We start from the raw sequence: 19,947 nt of genomic DNA, 5'->3' as shown, positions 1-19,947 counted from the left end.
AAGAATGTCCTCCAGATTCCAAGTACACAGACAAATTCTTTGGTCAGTTTCTTTGGTGTAAAAAGAATAAATCACATGCCATAGAGTCTGAACGCTTTACATCACGCCCTTAATGAAGTTAATCTGGAGTTACACAAATGTAACTCTGAGCAGATTTTGGCAATTATATTCTTCCTGCTGCTTAAATTCCTTAAAGAAAATTTAACAGCATGAGAACTCTACCCTGGTGCATGCTGGGCAACAGTCTAAGAAGCACCCACACTAGAGCTCAGAGGTGGTACACAGACAGTGAAATGAACCAAAGGTGGCCAGGTTTAACAGGATAAGGACCATGGGGAAAAGGGGGCGGGGAAAAGGGAAGGGTTGAGGCCTGGGGCTTGTGATATTAACAGTGACAAAATTGGTGGAGGAAAGCATTATATATTCAGGTGTTTCGGAGTGTGTTTCAAACCAAAAAATGAATTTTGAAAACAATTCACAAGTCCTTTCAAACAGGTGGTTGAAAATGTTCTATAAATATTGATAGTTGCAAAATAATGTTGGGAAAGTTACTGCAAAAAATCCCCTTCCTACAGGGTGATCATACTCCCTTTGGGGTGGCTCAGCCTGCTGCACTGCAGGCCAGCAGACAGGCACTTAGAAGATCTGGGATCTATTTCCAGTTCCACCACTGACCTGTTATGTGAGCTTAAGCAAGTCATCACAACTCTCTGTGCCCCTGTTCTCCTTCTCACCCTTTCTGTCCTGTCTGTTTAGATAGTAAGCTCCTCCCTAGACAGCCTGTCTCTCACTCCCAGCACAGTGGGGCTCAGATATTGGTTGAGGCCTCTCAGTACCTCCATTACAAAAATACTGTGTTTTTTGTATTCCTCTGCCACCTTATTCTGCATACTTTCTTTGCTCCTCCTTTAGCCTGGAGCCATCCCTGGTGTGCCAATCATCCATCCCTTCATTATTCAAATCCTTCCTAAAACATACATTTTTCATACCATCTGATTCGTCCACCAGCAAAAGAAGTGTTAACTTGTTATGTCTGTTAAAAAAAAAAACATAAACCAAAATATGGTGCCTGTAATAAATCCACCTTCCTAGGCTCTAGTTACACAACTGACCTTGCACAGTTGCACTCGGTTGCTGGGGGTGGAGGACATGACCAATTTAGTGCACCTTCACAGGGAGCCTTAATGCGGTTGTGTGAGGAGAGAATTCATGGAGGCATGTCAGCTCACCAGCAGCACAGGTGAGTGGTGCAGGCTCTACCTTTCCCACAGATGCAGCAGTATCTGCAGCTAACCTGATTCCCTTGGTGACTTTACAACCAGTACAGTGACAGCGCATGTCCCTGTGAGATGCTGGGCACCATCAAGTTCTTCGGAGTGCATTCAGCACTGCCTTGGAGACAATTGAAACCTTGCAAAATGAGACCCAAAGTGCTTCTCTCTGAGACAATAGGGGAGTAGTGCTCCACACCCATTGTAGGCCAGTAATGGTTTTTGTTAAGTTGATGAACTGAACTTGTTCCTATGTTAATTTCCCTAATATGTTGCGAGTAGAGCATGTGTTTTGTAGAAACCAAATTTCACAGTGCTCACTGTGGTAGGTAAAAAAAATGTTTGGTGTATTATTAGTATTACCAATTACACAAGAGCAGGTGCATAGGTTTCTGCCTTTTCTCTTAATACAGGGCCTCACCACAAAACCCCCTTCATTCAGAAGGAGCCCATGCCTTACTCTTGTGTGTCAACCCATTGACCAGCTCTTGCACTCTGAGTGCAGGGACCATAAGAGGTCCCTGGTCGTTCAGAGGCACCATACACACCACAAAGCAGCAGATGCATCCTCACAGTCTCCTGCAATTTCAGGAATAAAAAGATGAATGACACTGTATCTTGCTGCCCTCAGGGAAAAAAAAACAACCCTTCTGACACAGCTTTATCACAACAAAAAATAGATATATTTCATATCCTGTCCATTCCTCCTATCTGGGGAAGAAAGGAGAGAACCGAGGGGAGATCAAATCTGAACCATCCACCTGATGATCCTGTGTTTCGGTGAGGAGCTCTGATGCTACACTGGTGTGTGAGCAGTAATAGAGAGGGAGGCTGACCTCACTCACTCTTGTCACTTGGGCTCTGGACACTTGCTGTGTATGCAATTGTTTTTCATTTTATTGCCAGCAATGGATTGTGTTTGATGGTGGTTTTACTGTGTATTTATCAGCTAATGCTTGTGTCTTTTATCACAGCTGGCATTTGATCTTGTTTGATTTGAAAGTCAGTGTTTGTGTGACAACGGAAATTGATTGCTGCACCTCTTGATCTTCATAATAGCTCTTTACTGCCGATCCAATCATGCCACTTGCATTCAGCCACCCGCTTCTCACCACTACCCTGTCTTCCTTCTCTCCATCACCACCTTTCTGCTTCTTTTCTGCATCACTCATCTCCTGAAACGGTATGGTCCTTCACCCGTTCCGCCTGCCTCCTTTAACCCTTCCACCACCCTTACTCCGTTTTGCAAACAGAATAACAAATTCTAAATGATAACGAAGAGAGGGACCCCATTCTCCTAGGCACTGTACACACGTACACTAAGAGGCAGTCCTGCCTCACAGAGTTTACAATCTAAATAGACAAAACAGACACAGGGGAAGGGAAAGCAATAGAACATACAAGTTATAACCCCTTCCCCCCCTCCCCTTCCACCTATCCCCTTATTATTTGCTGCCATCATTTCCACCTGTGTGGGTGGAACCCTGGACCTGCGCAGAGACACAATGAAGTCAGCAGGTTCTCAGCATGCTTGGTGTAGGCATGAGGGTTTGCCCATGCTGATCTGTTTGCAGGAATTGGACCTTAGATTGAATAATCTGAGGCAAAGATCAAGAGGTGATTCTGTTTTAACATAGATAATGTAAACCTGGCCTAACTCCATCAAAGTCAGTGGTGTGGTGCCATAGTAAATGTGGTGTATGTGAGACCACAACTGGGCTCTAAAGTCCATGCTGTGTGCACTATATAAATAATGAATAATCATCTGCAGAATTGGGCCTCTCTTCAGCCATTTGTATCTCTATGTTTGGCTTTAAAATCTGCAGCCAGGAAAGCAAGTGTGTTGCATACCTTTCATTTCACTCATAGGCCTGATTCATTCCAGTAAATACTCCAACCCCACCTCATAGTTTGGAAAAGTAATTTCCATTCCACTGTCTGTGCATGACACTAACACATGCTATTTATTGCAATACAATTAAAATAAAACTTTAACCATTTCACTCATTCCAGATGTGTGGAGTTGTAAAATATGGTGTGAAGTTAATCATCTGTCTCCTTTTCTTTCTCAGACACGCAACGAATAAAGCAAGCAAATTAATATAGCATGCTTTTTCACACTTAAGATTTGCATTTTGATTTCTAAAATAAGCATAGTTTCCCTTGCATTAAAAGATTACGTCTCACAGATTAAAGTTCTGTGTTTATATCTCTTCTTATAGTTCATTTGTTGCTTTATGAACCCAAAGACCTCAAGGGAGTGTCAGAAATCCATGCATATTTCCTGAGTGCTACATCTGACATTTGGATCTCTAACTGAGCTAACATATTTGAAAAAAGAACACAGGTAGCCACATGCATTCCCGAGTGTCTACACATGTGAAAATACTGAGAAATGCAAGTGGTTCCAGCTAAGGCTGACAGCGACATATATTTGAAAATTGTCCTCAGTTGCCTTTTTTTCAAAGGTATAATGGGGTAGGCTGGTGGATTGGTGATCCTAGTTGATAACATTTTTTTTGTTTTATTAAAAGGATCAACATTTTAATTTTTTGGCAAAAATCTAGGTGATGTTTCCTGAATTCCTCCTCCCCTCCTGTTTTAGGCCAGCATTACTAACTCACAACTAGGGTGGCTGTGATGAAGAAACTTCCCTCAGTGAACACGTTCCATAATTTTCAATTGTGGTGTTTCCTGCACCTTCCTGTGAAACATCTGGTACTGATTAAAGTCGGGGATAGGACACTGACCCACGTGGTCCATTGGTATGATTTGACATTGCATTTCCTATGTTTTGTTCAGTTCACACACAGTTGTGGGGGCTTTTCAAACACAGACAAAGATGACATGCAGATCGGAGAAGTCCATCTTTTTGCCCGGAACCTGCTTGTCAAACTTTTGAACCCATCATTTCATTTCAGAGATCAGCACTGTGGTGCTGGCAGACATATCAGCCAGTTGTTCAGTGAACAGACTGAATGTCTTAATCAGGAGTTAATCTCTTCTCCATTCCTGTGGAATTGAATTGTCATTCATAGCTGTTTGGGTTGGTTGTGTCATGGAGATCCAGTGTAATAAGCTGCAATGTACAGGGAGTAAAGTTGGGGCATTCCCTTGGAATTTTTGAGCCCATATAACCTTTTGGTCAGCTATACCACTGAGAATCTGATTTGGCTGAGGACGTCAAGACTCTGCACTGCCTGAGCCTGGTCTGCAGCAGTTCAGGATTGCTAAACTCTAGGCCCAGTTCTGTGCCTACTGATGTCAAACGGCAAAACTCCCATTTGAGTTCAGTGGGAACAGAATCTGCCATTTTGCAAAATTCTCTGGGTTTACACATGCTTCATATTATGGCTAGTTTTCACTGGAGGAGAATATTAGTTTTATTGGGCTAGTGAAGGAGGACTGGAGGAGATCATTTGAGGATTACTATAATAATATTTATTATGGGAGAGATTTGGGTAACCCTTAGTCATGTAGGCGAGCACTTACATGAGTTAGCCTAGCGATGAGAGCCATGTAGGTACCTAGATAGACAGACAGATTAATTGGTGAAACTTGTTCAGTGAAAGAAATATCTTAAGTCTGTACTGCCCTTCAGTACCTCCTGCCAATGGGTTGCTACAGTACTATTGACTTCTTCAAACAAGATGACTAGAGCCTGTGGGAGTTTTAGGCCAGACTTTAGGTGGGGCACTTTAGCAGTATGCAATGCATTCATTATGGGCACTTTCAAAAGGGCCTCCCACTTAGTGTGCTATGGCTACCAGACTGTTCAGGAAGTGCTCCCCTGAAGTGTCGCTGTTAACAGTGCTCCCTTCTGGCATCTGTACTGCACAGACCTGGGCTCTAGCGCAGACTCACTTGGACGAATGGTAAGCTTAGGTCAGAAGTGGGCTGGGTCTGGGTCTGCAAGACAGGCTGATTGTACAGTGTACTCACAAAAGGGTGCAGGGAAATCTTGCACGGAGCTTGTCTATACCATGTGACAGATCCTCATCTGATGTACAGCCGAGACTCTGACTCTAAAGCTTTTCCCTTCATACTTGTTTTTAAAGCCCCTTGAGTAAAATTTGCAAAAGTACCTAACTCCCATTGAAAGGGAGACTTTCACTGAACAGGATTTGGGCATGTATATCACTTAGGTGCTTTTGAAAATTGTATACGGTTTAAAATATTTGGAGCTATCGACACAATTTTTATTTTTAATGTTGATAATATTAATCTAGATGGGGCTAGCCAGTGCTATCATCTGCCCCTCTTAAAAGCTCCATTTCTCCCCATTTTTAAAGAGAAAAGCACTCCTACAAGAATCAGATTTTACATCTATTTTTTTCCTCCTAGTCAAATCACTAGTTGTCCCCCCCCCGCACCCACTTTGCCTCTGTATAGCGACCTCTGCTGGGTTTTAATATATTGCAATCCCTCTCCAGCAAATGCTGTTAATCTCAGTGCTGAGACCCGGCTCCCTAACCTTTATGTATCTGGCTCTTGGCAGAATTGGATTTTTAACATGAAGATCAAAGCATGTCGCATAACCTTGGAGTCCTCTCCTTGGCTTAGAACATACTTTTAGGTTTGAAACACTTCTGTTTGCAGGATTTGAACGTGAATAGCCTTTCTACCTAAGGTTGTGAAATAAATTCCTTTGAGGCAGGTAAGGTGGAGTTAAAGTATTGTTGGAGGAGGAGGAAGAAAAGGAGAGTCTGAGGGTCACAGAGAATACTTGCTTCAGGGTGCAAAGGGAATAATAATAGGAAACAATAGCCGTCATAAACATAACAAGGATTGTTTTCTACTTCAAAGATATCTCAGATCACTGGCATGCTGTGGAAATTAAATGTGTCTATTTCTTTGGCATGCGTTTATAAGCATGTGATAGAGAATCAGCCCTGGAATCCGGCAAAGAACTCTTTTCCTTAAAAGGATTTAATCATTTTCTTCCACTTAAAAGCACTGTGCAAGTTCATATTTATGACCAAAGTGGGTCTGTCTGCCTGCTCTCCAAGTACTGTACGAAACCCTCCTAAGCACCGACTCCTCTGCAGAGAGTGAAACAAACTGATTCTGGGAGCTGGCATCTTTATGCACAAGCCAGCGCTGCATTTCTTCCCCTGCTTTCACCTCTCTGTGCTTCTCCTTGTCTTTTCCGCTCTCCCTCTGTCTCTCATTCTCACTCTCTTCCTCATGGGTGTGGCCGCTGCAATATTTATGAGCTCTGCCCCGACTGGCTCAGCTAATGATGCCTTGGGATAACTGCTTCTGCTGCGGGGAGGGCAGTAGGACCAGAGCGCGTGGGGACTGTAATTGGAAACCGAAGCTTTCACCGTCATCGCTCAGCTACTTTCCATTCACTCTTAGGTGCTTAATAAAGGGACCGGGAGAAGCCTTCCCGGTGCCTTACAGCAATCTGGATTATTTTACAAAGAACCCGGGAGTCCCTTTGCAGGAAGAAAAAGCTTTTCTACAGTGAAGCCGGTTTGGAATTGAAGTGGTAAAAGGAGTGGAGTCCATCAACGGAGAGAAATTGGATGGCATCGCATTCCTGATCCCTTCAGCAGCTAGGTAAGCAGGATTGCAAGTTCCCTTTCAGCGCTGTAACAAATGGGAGATGGGGTCGCTGAATTTTGCCACGGCTCAGAGTTCATTACAATTATACATTTTTTTCACGACCGCATAATTTGTATTTGTCTCCCAGTGGATGATTTGAGGTGCAGAGAGTCATTCTGGATTCAGCCTGGAGCCTATGACACCTGCCCCGCGCTTTCCTGGGAAGTTTTCTAAAGTAGTGGAGCATTTCTTTAAGGAAAGAACTCCCCGTGAATTCAGCTTCCCCTCTTACCTTTAACAAGTTCCTTATTCACCCTGTTAAAATAGGAACGACCGGTGAGAAATGAAACCCGGACCCTCCCTCTGGCATCTGTGCTAAAGCGGAGTACGTGTAAGCTTTTAGTGCAGTTGCTTGCCTGTCGAGATCATGTGCTGTACACATTGATTTCACTACGATGACTTTCTAGACATAAATACAGAGCTGGGATTTGAGCCCAGACTGGGATTCTGAACTGAAATGAGTTTATTTGCAATTGCCAAGGGGACCTAAGATCCCTAAAATTCAACATATTTCCATTCTTTAACTCACGTGTCAGAGAAGGCTCTTTAGATACCTTTATGACAGCAATATACATTTATTACACCTATCTAACAGCTGGGCCGGGAGAGTGCAGTTGATCATTTGGATCTTATATTGCCTGTCACTGCTGTGTAACAGTGGAAATGTGTAATTCACCAGTGAAGTATAGCAGTGTTTCAGCCATAAAACTGTTTACATTAGAATTAGCAGGGAAGGTGGAAGGAGAAGTGAAGAGTGGTGAAGGGATTTTTTAAAAATTTTTGACAGTTCCACTCAATATGAATTAGTAGAATAGAAACTACCCTATAGTTTTCCCTCTTTTATTTCCCATCTGTATTGCAAAGAAGGCATAGCACTACTACTGTAGAATACTAATCCCATTGCATCTGTTAAAATCACATGTTTGGTATGAGTGGCCATTTGTTTTGGCCTAACAAAGCAATCTTATCAGGATTTAGTGGCATTTCTGTGTTTGAAGGGGGTTCAGTGGAAGGCTATCCCATGGGCTAGTGGTGGGGTATTGAATTTAAAACCCACAAAGCAGTGTTAATATTGGAATTGGTGCAGTTTGTTTTAAAAATTATTTTTGGCAAAGGCTATACAAGTATAATTGTATTAGTTAACAAGCCCTTAAAAATTAACTGGCGCTGTTCCAAAATGACTTGTTTCCTTTTGTACTCCAGATCTGTATTTGGTAAATTCCCGGAATTAGTGGTTTTGTCAGTTAGCAGAGAAACACCGAAACACCTGATCTTGATACATTGGTCAACTCCAGATCAGCTGCAAAGGGTTAACACTGCTGAAGCTGTCTGACTGTTAATGAAGTTCTCTCTTTCTCCTCCCCTCCCCATGCAATTTAGAATGGAATTCTGGTGCAGATTGCAGCTCTTATAAAAATGATTTACAGTAAGCGAATATTGGATGACTGAGAGGCTTGTAATGAGACACTGAGCCTTTCACCTCTGAGTCAACTGTGTGAAACCAACCCAAACTGGGACTGCCTTGAAGTCATCACATCCGATAGCTGTTTACTGCCCTATATGAAACTAGTTGGAAGTTACAGCCAGTTGTTGTAGGACAGGTGTTGGTCTCACCAGAGAGGGAAGGGACTGAATGGACACAGATACAAAATTACTCTCTTCACCCTTAGAGATGGTCCTGCTAGAGCACAGTTGAGGTGCAGGGAGGGGTAGTTTGTACTAGCACACTCCAGGTAATATCAGTTCTCAGGATATAAAAGCCTTTCAGTCTCTAGTGTTATCACTCTGGGGAAATTCTCAGACACTAAGGGCCACATACTCCAAGGAGCTGAGTGCACTCAATTTCCATTGAATTGGTGCACTCTCTTTATGATAGCACTTTTGGATGGCACTAAATAGCACGCAGAAGAGGGATGGTTGTTATTAAAAAGATAGAAGTTGGTCATCAGAATGGGGTTAGGAATCAGTATATATGGATTCTATTCAGAGAATAGACTTGGGAGCTAATTTCCCACCCTCTTGCACCAAGTTTACTCTGGTATAAATCCATTCATATCAAACTGATGTCAAATGGGTGCAATGGAATGGGGATTCAGAGCCTACTTGTGTGTCACTATAGGAAGATCTCTTACCCTCTTTAAGCCTCCATTTTTATATCTGTAAAATGGGGCTAATTATACTTGCCTGTCTCTCAGGCTGTATTCATTAGCCTTTGGAAAGTATTTTGAGATACACAGATGGGAGGTGTTGTCAAAGTGCTATGTCTTAGTGCTTAGTTTTGAATGAAGTTTTGCTCATCCACGAGACTTTGGATGAGGCCCTATATGAGCCACATTGGCATTAGAAAAGCAGCAAGTTTGTAGTATTCTTCCTTAAAAAGGTTACACAGAAAGTTGAGTTTAATCAGATACGTGAATACACTCACCAGTGTTATGTGAAGAGAGTGAAGCAATGGACTGAGCCCAGTCTTTATGTACCATATAGAATGACTTATTCCTATTTTAAAACATAAATCTGGGAATCCAACTAACCTCCCTGAATGGGACCATCCTAAGCAGCAGTTGATGAATATTAGGTGTAAAGAGTAATGGTGAAATCCAGACTCTGTTGAAGTCAATGGTAGTTTTGCCATTGACTTAATGAGCCCAGTATTTCACCTTATGTCTTTTTTGTCATTTATTATATACTAGAAAATGCACTATTTTAAAAAAACAAAAAGTTGAGGGCTCTCTGGAGCAGGCCTGAAGTTTAAAAACTGCATAGATTAAACATGATGTACAGTAAGGAGAGAGGTCTAAAAATATCAACCAGCTTTTATTCATGAAACATTATCTCCTGTCCTTGCTTTGCTCTGCCTTGACATTTAGCATAATTATTTTTCCAGCAGGTGGAATTGTCCTTATCGAAATAAACTGGGTCTAATCTAAAAAATTATCTCTATGTGTCCTAAGTAACATACTTACAGTTCTTTTAATGCCAACACAGAACATATCCAGACAAAACATTTTGAGATTTAAAAAGAAAAAAGCAAAAGTGTCATATATTATACCTTCGGTCTGGCAAAGCTCTCCGACACCTACTGTTCCATACTGTTGATTTTGGTCCACATAATTTATATAATGTAAAGTTAGTAATGGGCTCTCTTTTTCTTTTAGGTTTTATTTCTTGGATATTAAGTTGCACATCTGACGATATGGCATTTCTAGCAGTCCATGTGTTGATTGGGATGTTTATTTACTTTAGCACTGTAAAAGGATCTTCACAGCCTCAAGCAAGGGTGTTCCTAACATTCAATGGTAAGAAAGCAGATAAACATTCCTAAGCAAATGTTATTGTAGAACATTTTCTTCTTTCAGTTCAATCCAATAACTGAGTAATAAATAAGGTTCTGGCTTCTAAATGAAGAGCCACATAATTGTTGTTTTATATTATTTGTATTACTGTCCTGCCCGAGAGCCAATGCTGAGGGTAACTTTCACACAGAGGCTAGTAGTAGCAGTAATTACAGGTGCAAATACATGGGGATTCTTTTCTTTTTTCTTTTCTCTTTTAAAAGGTGTGATTGTGGCTCATTGAGAATTAAGGCATGTATTCTTAATTTTTGTATTTTTAAAAGTAGTTATTGCAATACATATTGGGATGTATGAAGTGCATGGCCAACAATTGCAAAAGAGATCAATGATTCTGGTTGCCTCCATTTTTTGGTGCCCATCGAGAGACACCTTTAAAGAGACCCGATTTTCAGCTGAGAACCCGCCTTCTGAAAATCAGGCCTTTTTAAGGGATCTCAAGTTGTGCATCAAAAATCACCTGCCATTTTGTACAATATTGGTCTTTGTGTGTGTACCGTGGACACACAAAGTGGTGGGTATGCTTATGAATTTTAAATGCACATTGAGTCAAATTATTGATGCCCATATTGTGAACAGACTATCAAAAGACTTGCTTTCAAAGTATGTGTACAGTTGACCTCTAAAACTTCTTTCATTTAAAATGTGGAGCTGTACTTTGTCATAATAGGAATGTAAATGTTGTAATTGCAAAACCGAACCTCCTTGCATGCCGGCTGTTAGCATTTATGGTGCTGATTCTATGTGTTATTGTAGCAATTTTTTCCCCTCAATATATTTGCATGAGAATTTTTTAAAGGCTTTGACAAACCCTGTACTTAAATGAAAAGAATCTAATGCTGCAAAATATGCTTCGGATTGATGTTTTCTGCATATGCTGTTTCTGAGGTTTGAATGGAAATTCATGAGATTACACGTCATGAAATTTAGAAGGAATTCCACCCTCCGGCCAAGCTATTTTGCCAGACTTATCTATCAGCCCATACTGATCACGGTCCAAACCACTTGCAAAGTGTGACTAAGTCATCTAGCCCATAATAAAGAAATACAGGAAGAATAAGTGGGAAAGGCCACTCATCCTGTCACGAGTTGCTTGTGTTTCCAAGACTGATTCCATTTACTCTATGATTGCTTCACTCACCCAAATATCTGGAAAGCTGTTGCACTTACTTTCTTATTCCTTGCCTGAAACTGTGATCCCAGTCACCTCTCTAGATATATGTGCCCTCTGGGCCTATCAATTCTGTTGAACTAATATTAGTAGCTATTTGACACTTAATATTCAGATCTCTCAGCCTTATACAAATGCTGGGTGTCTGTCTTTGAAGAGGGAGCAGATTCTGCCTGCATTAGGGCAGTTTTGCATTGGTCTCCTGGTGCACGGCTGCCCTGAAGTTGGCAGGTCTTGACACTTAAGATACCCCTGTACAGGGGAATCCTTGGGTAGCATAGAGTCACCTTAGTGATTCCTATACTACCCAACAACCAGGACTTTGGTGTAGTGGGTATAACATGGAGAAAGTGGATGCGACCAGGATGTCCTGAGGCTCCAGTAATATATAGCTGCTGAAACATTTCCTCGGTGCTATGAGAAGCTAGTATAAGTTACAGCAGCCCTAAGGTGGTTCTAAGTTGCTCCCTGAATCAATCTGGTGGCCTCAGTGCCAGTTAACAGGCCGCATAGTGACTTTAAGCCTCTCTTCTCTTCTAGGCAATGAGAGATGCATAAAGGATAGACCAAAGGATCTGGCCCTGTTTTCTTTGTTTTTATATTTCCCTTCTTTCCTTCAGGGGGAGGTGGAGAAGTAGGTCTACCAGGATTCTTCACCCCCACTCCCTATTTTTTCCACTGCCCAAAAGATTTCAGAATTCTCCTTCTGGTGGCAGAGTTCTCCCCAAACCGGTAATATACAGAGAAACACATGGTAAATGTTAAGTATGATGAATGTCTTTTCCATCTCTAATTGTCTTAATTCCATCCTGGAAAAAACAGAGCGTAGAGGTGAATTCTACATTTAATAGATCATTTCCAGCTCTAATTTCTACGATTCTGAGATTTTAGGATGGCAGCTCCAGTATATCAGGGAAGGTATTTTTGGAGAGAAGCCCTCACAAAGAGGAATGATTGCAATGCATTGCATATTGTACTGTAATAGGTGCTAAACGCAATGGGCCAGATCCTCAGAGAGTATAAATTGGCATAGCTCCATTGACGTTAAGATAGCTATTGTGGTGCTGGCCACCTAGAAGAGCAGAGGATGTTTAAGATATGAATCAGTATTTCTCACTACTGAGTCAAACCTCCCAGGCTGTACAGAGGCAAGATTTGCTATGAATGTGTGTTACTGCTCTAGCCAGGACCATAATAGGGTTGTACAAACCAGACCATACCATTTTTACGTTAAATAGCACAGAAAATAAGCCTAGCTGACCCTAATTTAATGGGAGAACACTGAATATGAGTGTCTTGGTTTAAACATGAGCTTCTACCTACAGATCTCAACTGGATGAGCTCAAAAAACCAGGAAGAATGATCCTGTGATATTGGTGTTAGCGTGAGACTCAGGAGACCTGAGTTTGGTTCCCCAGGTTGACACAGATGTCCTGTATGACCCAGAGCAAGTAATTTAGTCTCTTAATGCCTCAGTTGTCCATCTGCACTCAGTTGCAAAGTGGGAATAATAGCACTGCTACTAATAGTACCTCAGCGGGTGCTGTGAGGATAAATACATAAAAGATTGTGAGGTGCTCAGATACTATGGTAACGTGGGCCAGATTAGATAGAGGTGAGGGTCACTAACTTCTTTTGGCCAGCACCATGTACTTTTGGTACTACATCTTCCTTCCATAAATGGAGTTAGATCTGCTTTCTGGTGAAGTGCTCATCCATTCAGGCCCTGGTGAAGTTAGCTCAGTTTTTGTGGAGTAATGAATATTGCAATTGTGGATTATTTTTTCTTAGGGTTAGACTCTCCTATTCTTACTCATAGAATTACAGGACTGGAAGGGACCTTGAGCGGTCTTCTAGTCCAGTCCCCTGCATTCAAGGCAGGCCAAGCATTATCTAGACCATCCCTGACAGGTGGTTGTCCATCTTACTCTTAAAAATCTCCAAAAATGGACATTCCACAATCTCCCTATGCAATTTATTCCAGTGTTTAATTACCCTGCCAGGAAGTTTTTCATAATGCCCAAACTAAACCGCCCTTGCTGCAATTTAAATCCATTGCTTCTTGTCCTATCCTCAGAGGTTAAAGGGAACAATTTATTTCCTTCCTCCTTGTAACAACCTTTTATGTACTTGAAAACTGTTATGTCCCTTCTCAGTCTTCTCTTCTCCAAACTAAACATACCCAGTTTTTTCAATTTTCCCTCATAACTCATGTTTTCTAGACCTTTAATCATTTTTGTTGCTCTTTTCCAATTTGCCCACATCTTTCCTGAATTGTAGTGCCCATAACTGGATACAATACTCCAGCTGAGGCCTAATCAGCGTGGAGTAGAGTGGAAGAATTACTTCTCGTGTCTTGCTTACCATACTCCTGCTAATATATCCCAGAATGATATTCACTTTTTTTTTTTTTTTTGCAACAGTGTTACACTGTTTACTCATATTTAGCTTGTGATCCACTATGACCCCCAGATCCCTTTCCGCAGTATTCCTTCCTAGGCAGTCATTTCCCATTTTGTATGTTTGCAACTGATTGTTCCTTCCTAAGTAGAGTACTTTGCATTTATCCTTACATTTCATCCTATTTACTTCAGACCATTTCTCCAGTTTGTCTAGATCGTTTTGAATTGTAATCCTATCCTCCAAAGCACTTGCAACCCCTCCCAGCTCGGCATGGTCCGTAAACTTTATAGTCACATAGCCCCCTTGCTACTCACTGTGAATACCTGTGCCAATATCTGAGAAGAGAAGTAGTAGTCATGGTAGCTCTTGAGCCTCACAAGGCTGTGCTGTGTCAGTGTTTAAATGGACTGATCTAATCATTTCCTCTCAGTGCCTCAGCTATTAGCCATATTCATGGGTTTCCTCTGAAAACACACATGAGTTTTGCACATCAAAATGTCAAGCCTAGAGCAATTTTCTTTTGTTTTTCAATACTGTATCTGGTTTGAATTTCTTGCTTTTTACAACTCTGATCAAGTCTCGGAAGTAAAAAATTATATATTACATAAAAATTTCCCTATTTAAAATATACATATTTAATATGTTCAGCATTATCTGAAGTAACAAATGGTAAGCTCTCCATGTAAAATGAAAACAGTAAGTTTATATTTTGTTAAGTTTGCTTTCCAGATGGTCAGAATTGCTTTTGGGATGTGAAAAGGGATTTCTTAGCTTGCTATGTCTAACAGGAAAATTGCCCCATCTACAGAACAAACTTCTCATCTACAAATCTTCACACTCTGTGTGTGTGCATTGTTCTGACTGAAAAAGGTGAAATGTGATGCAGTTTACTCTTCAAAATCACCCTTTCATCTTTAATGTACCTCCAGGTTCATTCTCTTTAATAATGTATATGGAGATTTCCAGTTATTGGCCATCATTACCAGAAGATATTGCATGCAAGAATTGTTGATTTTTAGTAGAATGATTCTCACTTAAAAATGCATATTATGAAAATGTGACTATTTTTATCGGCCCTTATGGTTTAAACCTAATGAAATTAGCCAACAGAGACAAGTTAAGTTATTTCTCTTAACTCAGGATGCCCGCACAATATTGCTCATATTTTGTATTGAATTCATGTCTTGCTATTATAATAGCAGTACATACATGAGGGAAAAAAAGAAAGAAGGAAAGAGAGGGGGGATGTAATCAGGAGAAAAAAGAGTGATGCATTTTAAATCTGACTTGATCCTCTAGGAACAAGTCCCGTGATGTTATTCACATCACAGCACTTGACATAGGGGAATCCAGGCAGCAACTTGACACACTCCATTTTTCATCAGGAAAGATAGAGATCTGAAATGACTGAATCATTAGTTGCTTTCATTGCTTGTCATCCATTGCATCAAGATGGAAATGTAATTAAAAATAAGCCTGTTTAATATCTTGAGGGCCTGGTAATGGGAGTCTTGCAATTAATTTCAATAGGAACAGGATTATACCCTTAATTTCTGTTTTTGAAATCAGGAATATGTCCCCCTTTCTAATTAAAATATCATTTGGGATTGTTAAATGTTTATTTGACATTAGCGTGGAATTTAGCATTGTATGCGCCTTAGGTGCCTTAAAAATGCCAATGTCATGTATGCATTATGTGCCTGAGTTTCTAATGCCTTGCATTTTGTACCATCATTTACATCTGTGCAAGGCGAAGTCATTTTAGAATCAAACTATTCACTTTATAAGGGTGACTAGACAAGGCACAAATCCTTGGAGAATCAGGCTCAGGAATTCACTAATCTGTCTTGGCAGTTTTATCATAACCTTATTGTCCTGTAGAGGCCAGATCCTCTGCTTCACTGCTTTTGCACTCAGCAGAGCTGCGAAGAGGGTGGGAAGGAGGGAGTGAAGGTAGCTTTAAGCTCCCTAATTCTGGACTTGTGAGGGGAGTGTGTTTGGGGGTACTGGGGTGGGATAAACCACACCAGGATATGTTGGAGCATCCTAAATCTATGCAGTTTAGCAGAAGACAAACACAGTCTGTAATTAACTCATGGACTATTGAGACCAACCGCTGCTGTTTCCGAACCCACTAATGTATACACTTGTGTACACACATTCCTCAGTGCTACTACAGAGGTGGGAAACTGAGATTTTGGGGCCCTAACCTACAGCCCTCTCATGGGAAAAACTCTTCTTGAAGCCAGTGGGAGTCTTGTCCAAGTAAAAGATGCAGGATCAGGCCACAAGCTAGCACAAAGCTTTGCTTTGGTTTCAATTTACATATAGCTACAATTCAAGTCTGGGGTTTCATGTGCTTCCAAACCATGCATGTTGCATTCATCTCAATCAGGTGCAAGGCTGTTCCAGGTAGTTTTTGAGCCTTGGACCTCTTAGCAAACCTGTTTTGACTTTTTAATTCATATTGAGATGCCCAAACGAGGCGAGTTTCACAGGATTGAAGTTTTGTTGTGCACATTTCACTCAGCCTTATATATAACAACATAGTTAAATAGAAGTTTCCCAGGCGGATCCCCAATTGTCTTTGCTGAAAATGACACACAAGTAATGGATTAGTTCTAAGTTCGTGCATGTTTGCAAGCAGTTATGGCTTTCCTCAAGGCTTACAACTTACTAGAACAAGTAAATAACCTTTAATACTCAGCCCACTTCATTAATAGCAATTAAAAAGCATAAAATGTCACCAGAGCAGCAGCAACACTTTTTCAACTGTCAACGTATTTCAAAAGATTTAATATAACCCCTGTGGTTGCCCTCCAGGAGAAATAAAGAAACCGAGAACCACTTTCTTTTAGCTTTTGAGCAACAGCTACACAGCTTGTTTTCAAACAATCCCTCACTGCTAACGTTTCCACAGTTAATAAGAAGTTCATTTATTATTTGGGCTACTCTGTGGTGATGACAGTCCCAGTAGCCAGTAGTGTTGTGGTCAAATAGCTGATGGGATCTTTTGTGTTGTTCACTTAACAAAAGCTGCTTCCAAAGGGAATCGAGAATTGTAGGGTAAAAAGCTACTTAAAAACCCCCAAAAGGGGTTTATTTCTGTTTTGAATACAGCACTCATCAAGATTCTCTCAGACTTTATCAGAGCATCATCCTCTTCTGGAAATCTAGGGTCACATTTTTTAAAGTGACTAGTGATTTTCTGTCCTGAACTTTAGGCACATTTTTGGGTATGTCCACACTGCACACTAAGCTCACGTGCTGACTCAGATTTGAGCCCAAGCTCCCCTTTCATCCACACACAAATCAACAGAACTTGGCTCAGCAAGTCCCAGGATCCTGCTCAGAGCATGAGTCAGAGCCCACGTCCTGCTGCGACCAAGTCTGCAAGCCCAGGTTAAGTAGACTGGAGCTTAATAAACATAGCAATAGGGGCCTAATTTTTAGAAAGTGCTGTAACAGCCACCTTCTGAAAACCAGGCCCCTTTATGATATCTCAAATTGAACACCTAAAATCACAAGCCACTTTTGAAAAATTTCAGACCATAGACTATAAATCTCAACATTACACTTCATTTTTAAATGGAAGAGGAGGTTCCCTTACCTCGGACAGAAGTGACAGCCAAATAGTCTGATTGTATTAAAATCCGTACATAGATTACAAATCCAAACTTGTTTTTTTAAATTGTATTAGCTATTCAGAAGCAAGCAGCCCACCTCTGTGCATAGGAAATATGTTTATTTTTAAGTTGGTTCATTTAGCTTGCTGTTTTGTTAAAAACTGTGTATGCGCAAATGTGGACATAGTGTAGGTAATGTGACATCCGCAGAACTAATTGAATTATTTAAACTGGGCACGTACTGATTTTTTTTAAGAAAGTCCGCCTTTAAGACGCATTAAAGGAAGTGCTATTGTATGTGAAAAGTCCGGAGTTCTTTGGAAGTGCTCCATGTGCAAAGCTCCCATTGATAAATAACGTAAGTCTTCTCTCACTAACCCTTATTTCCTAATAGTTGCTTCACTGGAATGGCTTCTGTCTGACATCAGTGCATATGAGAGTAGATTTGGACCTACTTTCCCTATATTCAAGACGAGATGGGGTGTGGGGTGGATTATGAATTTCAGCTATGAAAACTATCATACAGGGAGGTCAGGGGGATAGTCAAGGTGAAATAAGGTCTTGTTCTGTCTGCTCACCAGTGAGTGTCTGAAGCCATTAGAGGAAATGATGAGCAATAAATGACTGCAAAAGATGGAAAGTAATGGAGAATCAAACCCAAAAGCTGGTAAAGATCTTGCTCATTGAGTCCTTTTCTCGGTCAAAGTCACAAATTAATTTACTCAGAGTACTAAAAGCTCTGAATATTTCTCCCACTCCATAATAGCAACGATATATTCTAGCAGAGAGAGGTCTTGACCCTAACTTTCTCCCATTCTCAATCTTCGGAGATTTGGATGAGCAGACCCTGGAGCTGAACCACCTCCGGTTTTGACTATTTTTTAGCAAAAGCCAAAGCTGTCTCAGTTCATTTTGACAAACCCTCCCTGTTTTAATCCTCTCAAGTTGCCACAGAAGAAATGGAATGGTCAGTTCCATTATTCCCCTGCTACAATTCTGCCTTCTCTTCCAGGCCAAATACTGCAATCTCTACTCAGGTACAGATCATATTGACAACCATATACAATGCATCTCCTGTTACTTAAAAAAAAAATTACAAATAGAGAAAGGCATTAACATGCCTAGTATCCTAACATGAATTATATGAATATCAATAACAATAGCTGGGCCATGGGCCATTTCTATAAAACTGTATATGTACTCGAAAGGTTCACAGTGAACTTTGATATGCGATGCTTCAGAAGCTTGTGTGGGTGTCAGACACACAAAAATTACTCTTTTATTGGAGGGTGTTGAGTGAGCTCTTTCAGTAAATAAGCAGTTGGATTAGATATTATGTTCTCTCATTTGGACTTGTTATTTCCTCCTTCAGCATGACTGCTTTGATCTTTTTCAGTGTAGGTTTCTATTTGTCTCCAGCAATACTCACTTACAGAGGACTGGGCATTCCTGTGGCCATTTTTTTTTAACCTAAGAGGCTTTAGTGATAAGGACACAATTTGCTGATGCATTCTATGCCTTCTTGTAATATCTTAAATTATGCAGAGACGTTTCATTCCTAAGGATCCCGATGCATGTGGCATACTTATAGAATCCTTTCATGCACCACTGACCACTAATTGTTGGGGGGACAGAATACCTGCTCACTAATGTGATTCTTGTGAGTCATTTGTTAAAATCCTGCTACCAAACTGGTGGGAGGATTGGAAGTAACTGCACTGCCTCTGCATGGGAATCACTGTTTCTCTAGATATGGCTACATCACCCCTGCCAGGGATGCTTTTTTCCCCCCCTGAGGTTCATAAAAATATTTCTGGAGAGAAAATCTTTTGCCTTTAAAATAAACCAGATTTTGCCTTTGCCATCTTTTTATTCTGTTTGTACAGCACCTAGCACAATGGATCCTGACCCATGACTAGGGCTCCTAGGCACTCAAGTAAACCAATTAGTAATTTCAGAAGCGGATACTACTGGGGTCCTTACAAAATCTCCACTCCATCTCATTTCAGAGTAGACAAGTTAACCCCTGAGCTCTAGTGAGGATATTTTCAGGAATACAGTATAAATATTTATACCTGCAGACTTAATGTAAGTGCCACGCTATGTTATCCTCTTCCTTATATATAGATATGTACCAGTAATGTGTTTAAATGGGAGAATGAATTAATAAAAGTTCCAGGATTGCACACCTATCTACATGGAAGCCTGGTACGGGAAGTTTATCATGCTCCAAGGGGATTATTTTTCTGGGTGCTCCCTCTTAAAATATACTGGCTACACGTCACTGCAGCAACTGTCCACCAGCGCAGTCACAGTAAATTCACAAAAAGGAGTGAAAAGAAATACAACATCAATATATAGATCCCATTTAGATAAGCATTCTGGGCCCAAACCTGTCAGGTGCTGAGCACTTCCTGTGAGGTTCTGAGCATCCTCAAATTGACAGAAGTCGAGGGCACTCAGCATACTACAGCAGTTTCTCAGCACCTCGTAGGTCTGAGCTCTTAGTATCTCTC

At 40.9% G+C, this 19,947-nt stretch overlaps 1 protein-coding gene across 1 annotated transcript in view; it reads left to right on the top strand.

The window, feature by feature from the left end:
* The first annotated feature begins 6,605 nt into the window (after window positions 1–6,605).
* The window catches only part of SEMA3C (semaphorin 3C), a 155,466-nt gene continuing 142,124 nt past the window's right edge, over window positions 6,606–19,947 (top strand). The window contains exons 1-2 of the mRNA XM_067564544.1: window positions 6,606–6,836; window positions 10,037–10,177. Coding sequence (XP_067420645.1) covers window positions 10,075–10,177 — 103 coding nt within the window. The 5' untranslated portion in view covers window positions 6,606–6,836; window positions 10,037–10,074. The remainder of the gene's footprint in view (window positions 6,837–10,036; window positions 10,178–19,947) is intronic.

This window comes from Emydura macquarii, unplaced genomic scaffold (assembly GCF_026122565.2).
Source record: "Emydura macquarii macquarii isolate MOO-44397 ecotype Brisbane River unplaced genomic scaffold, CSIRO-AGI_Emac_v2 contig_2636, whole genome shotgun sequence".
Classification (NCBI taxonomy): Eukaryota; Metazoa; Chordata; order Testudines; family Chelidae; genus Emydura; species Emydura macquarii.
Note: the sequence above shows the minus strand (reverse complement) of the source record. Positions and strands in the feature narration are given on the sequence as shown.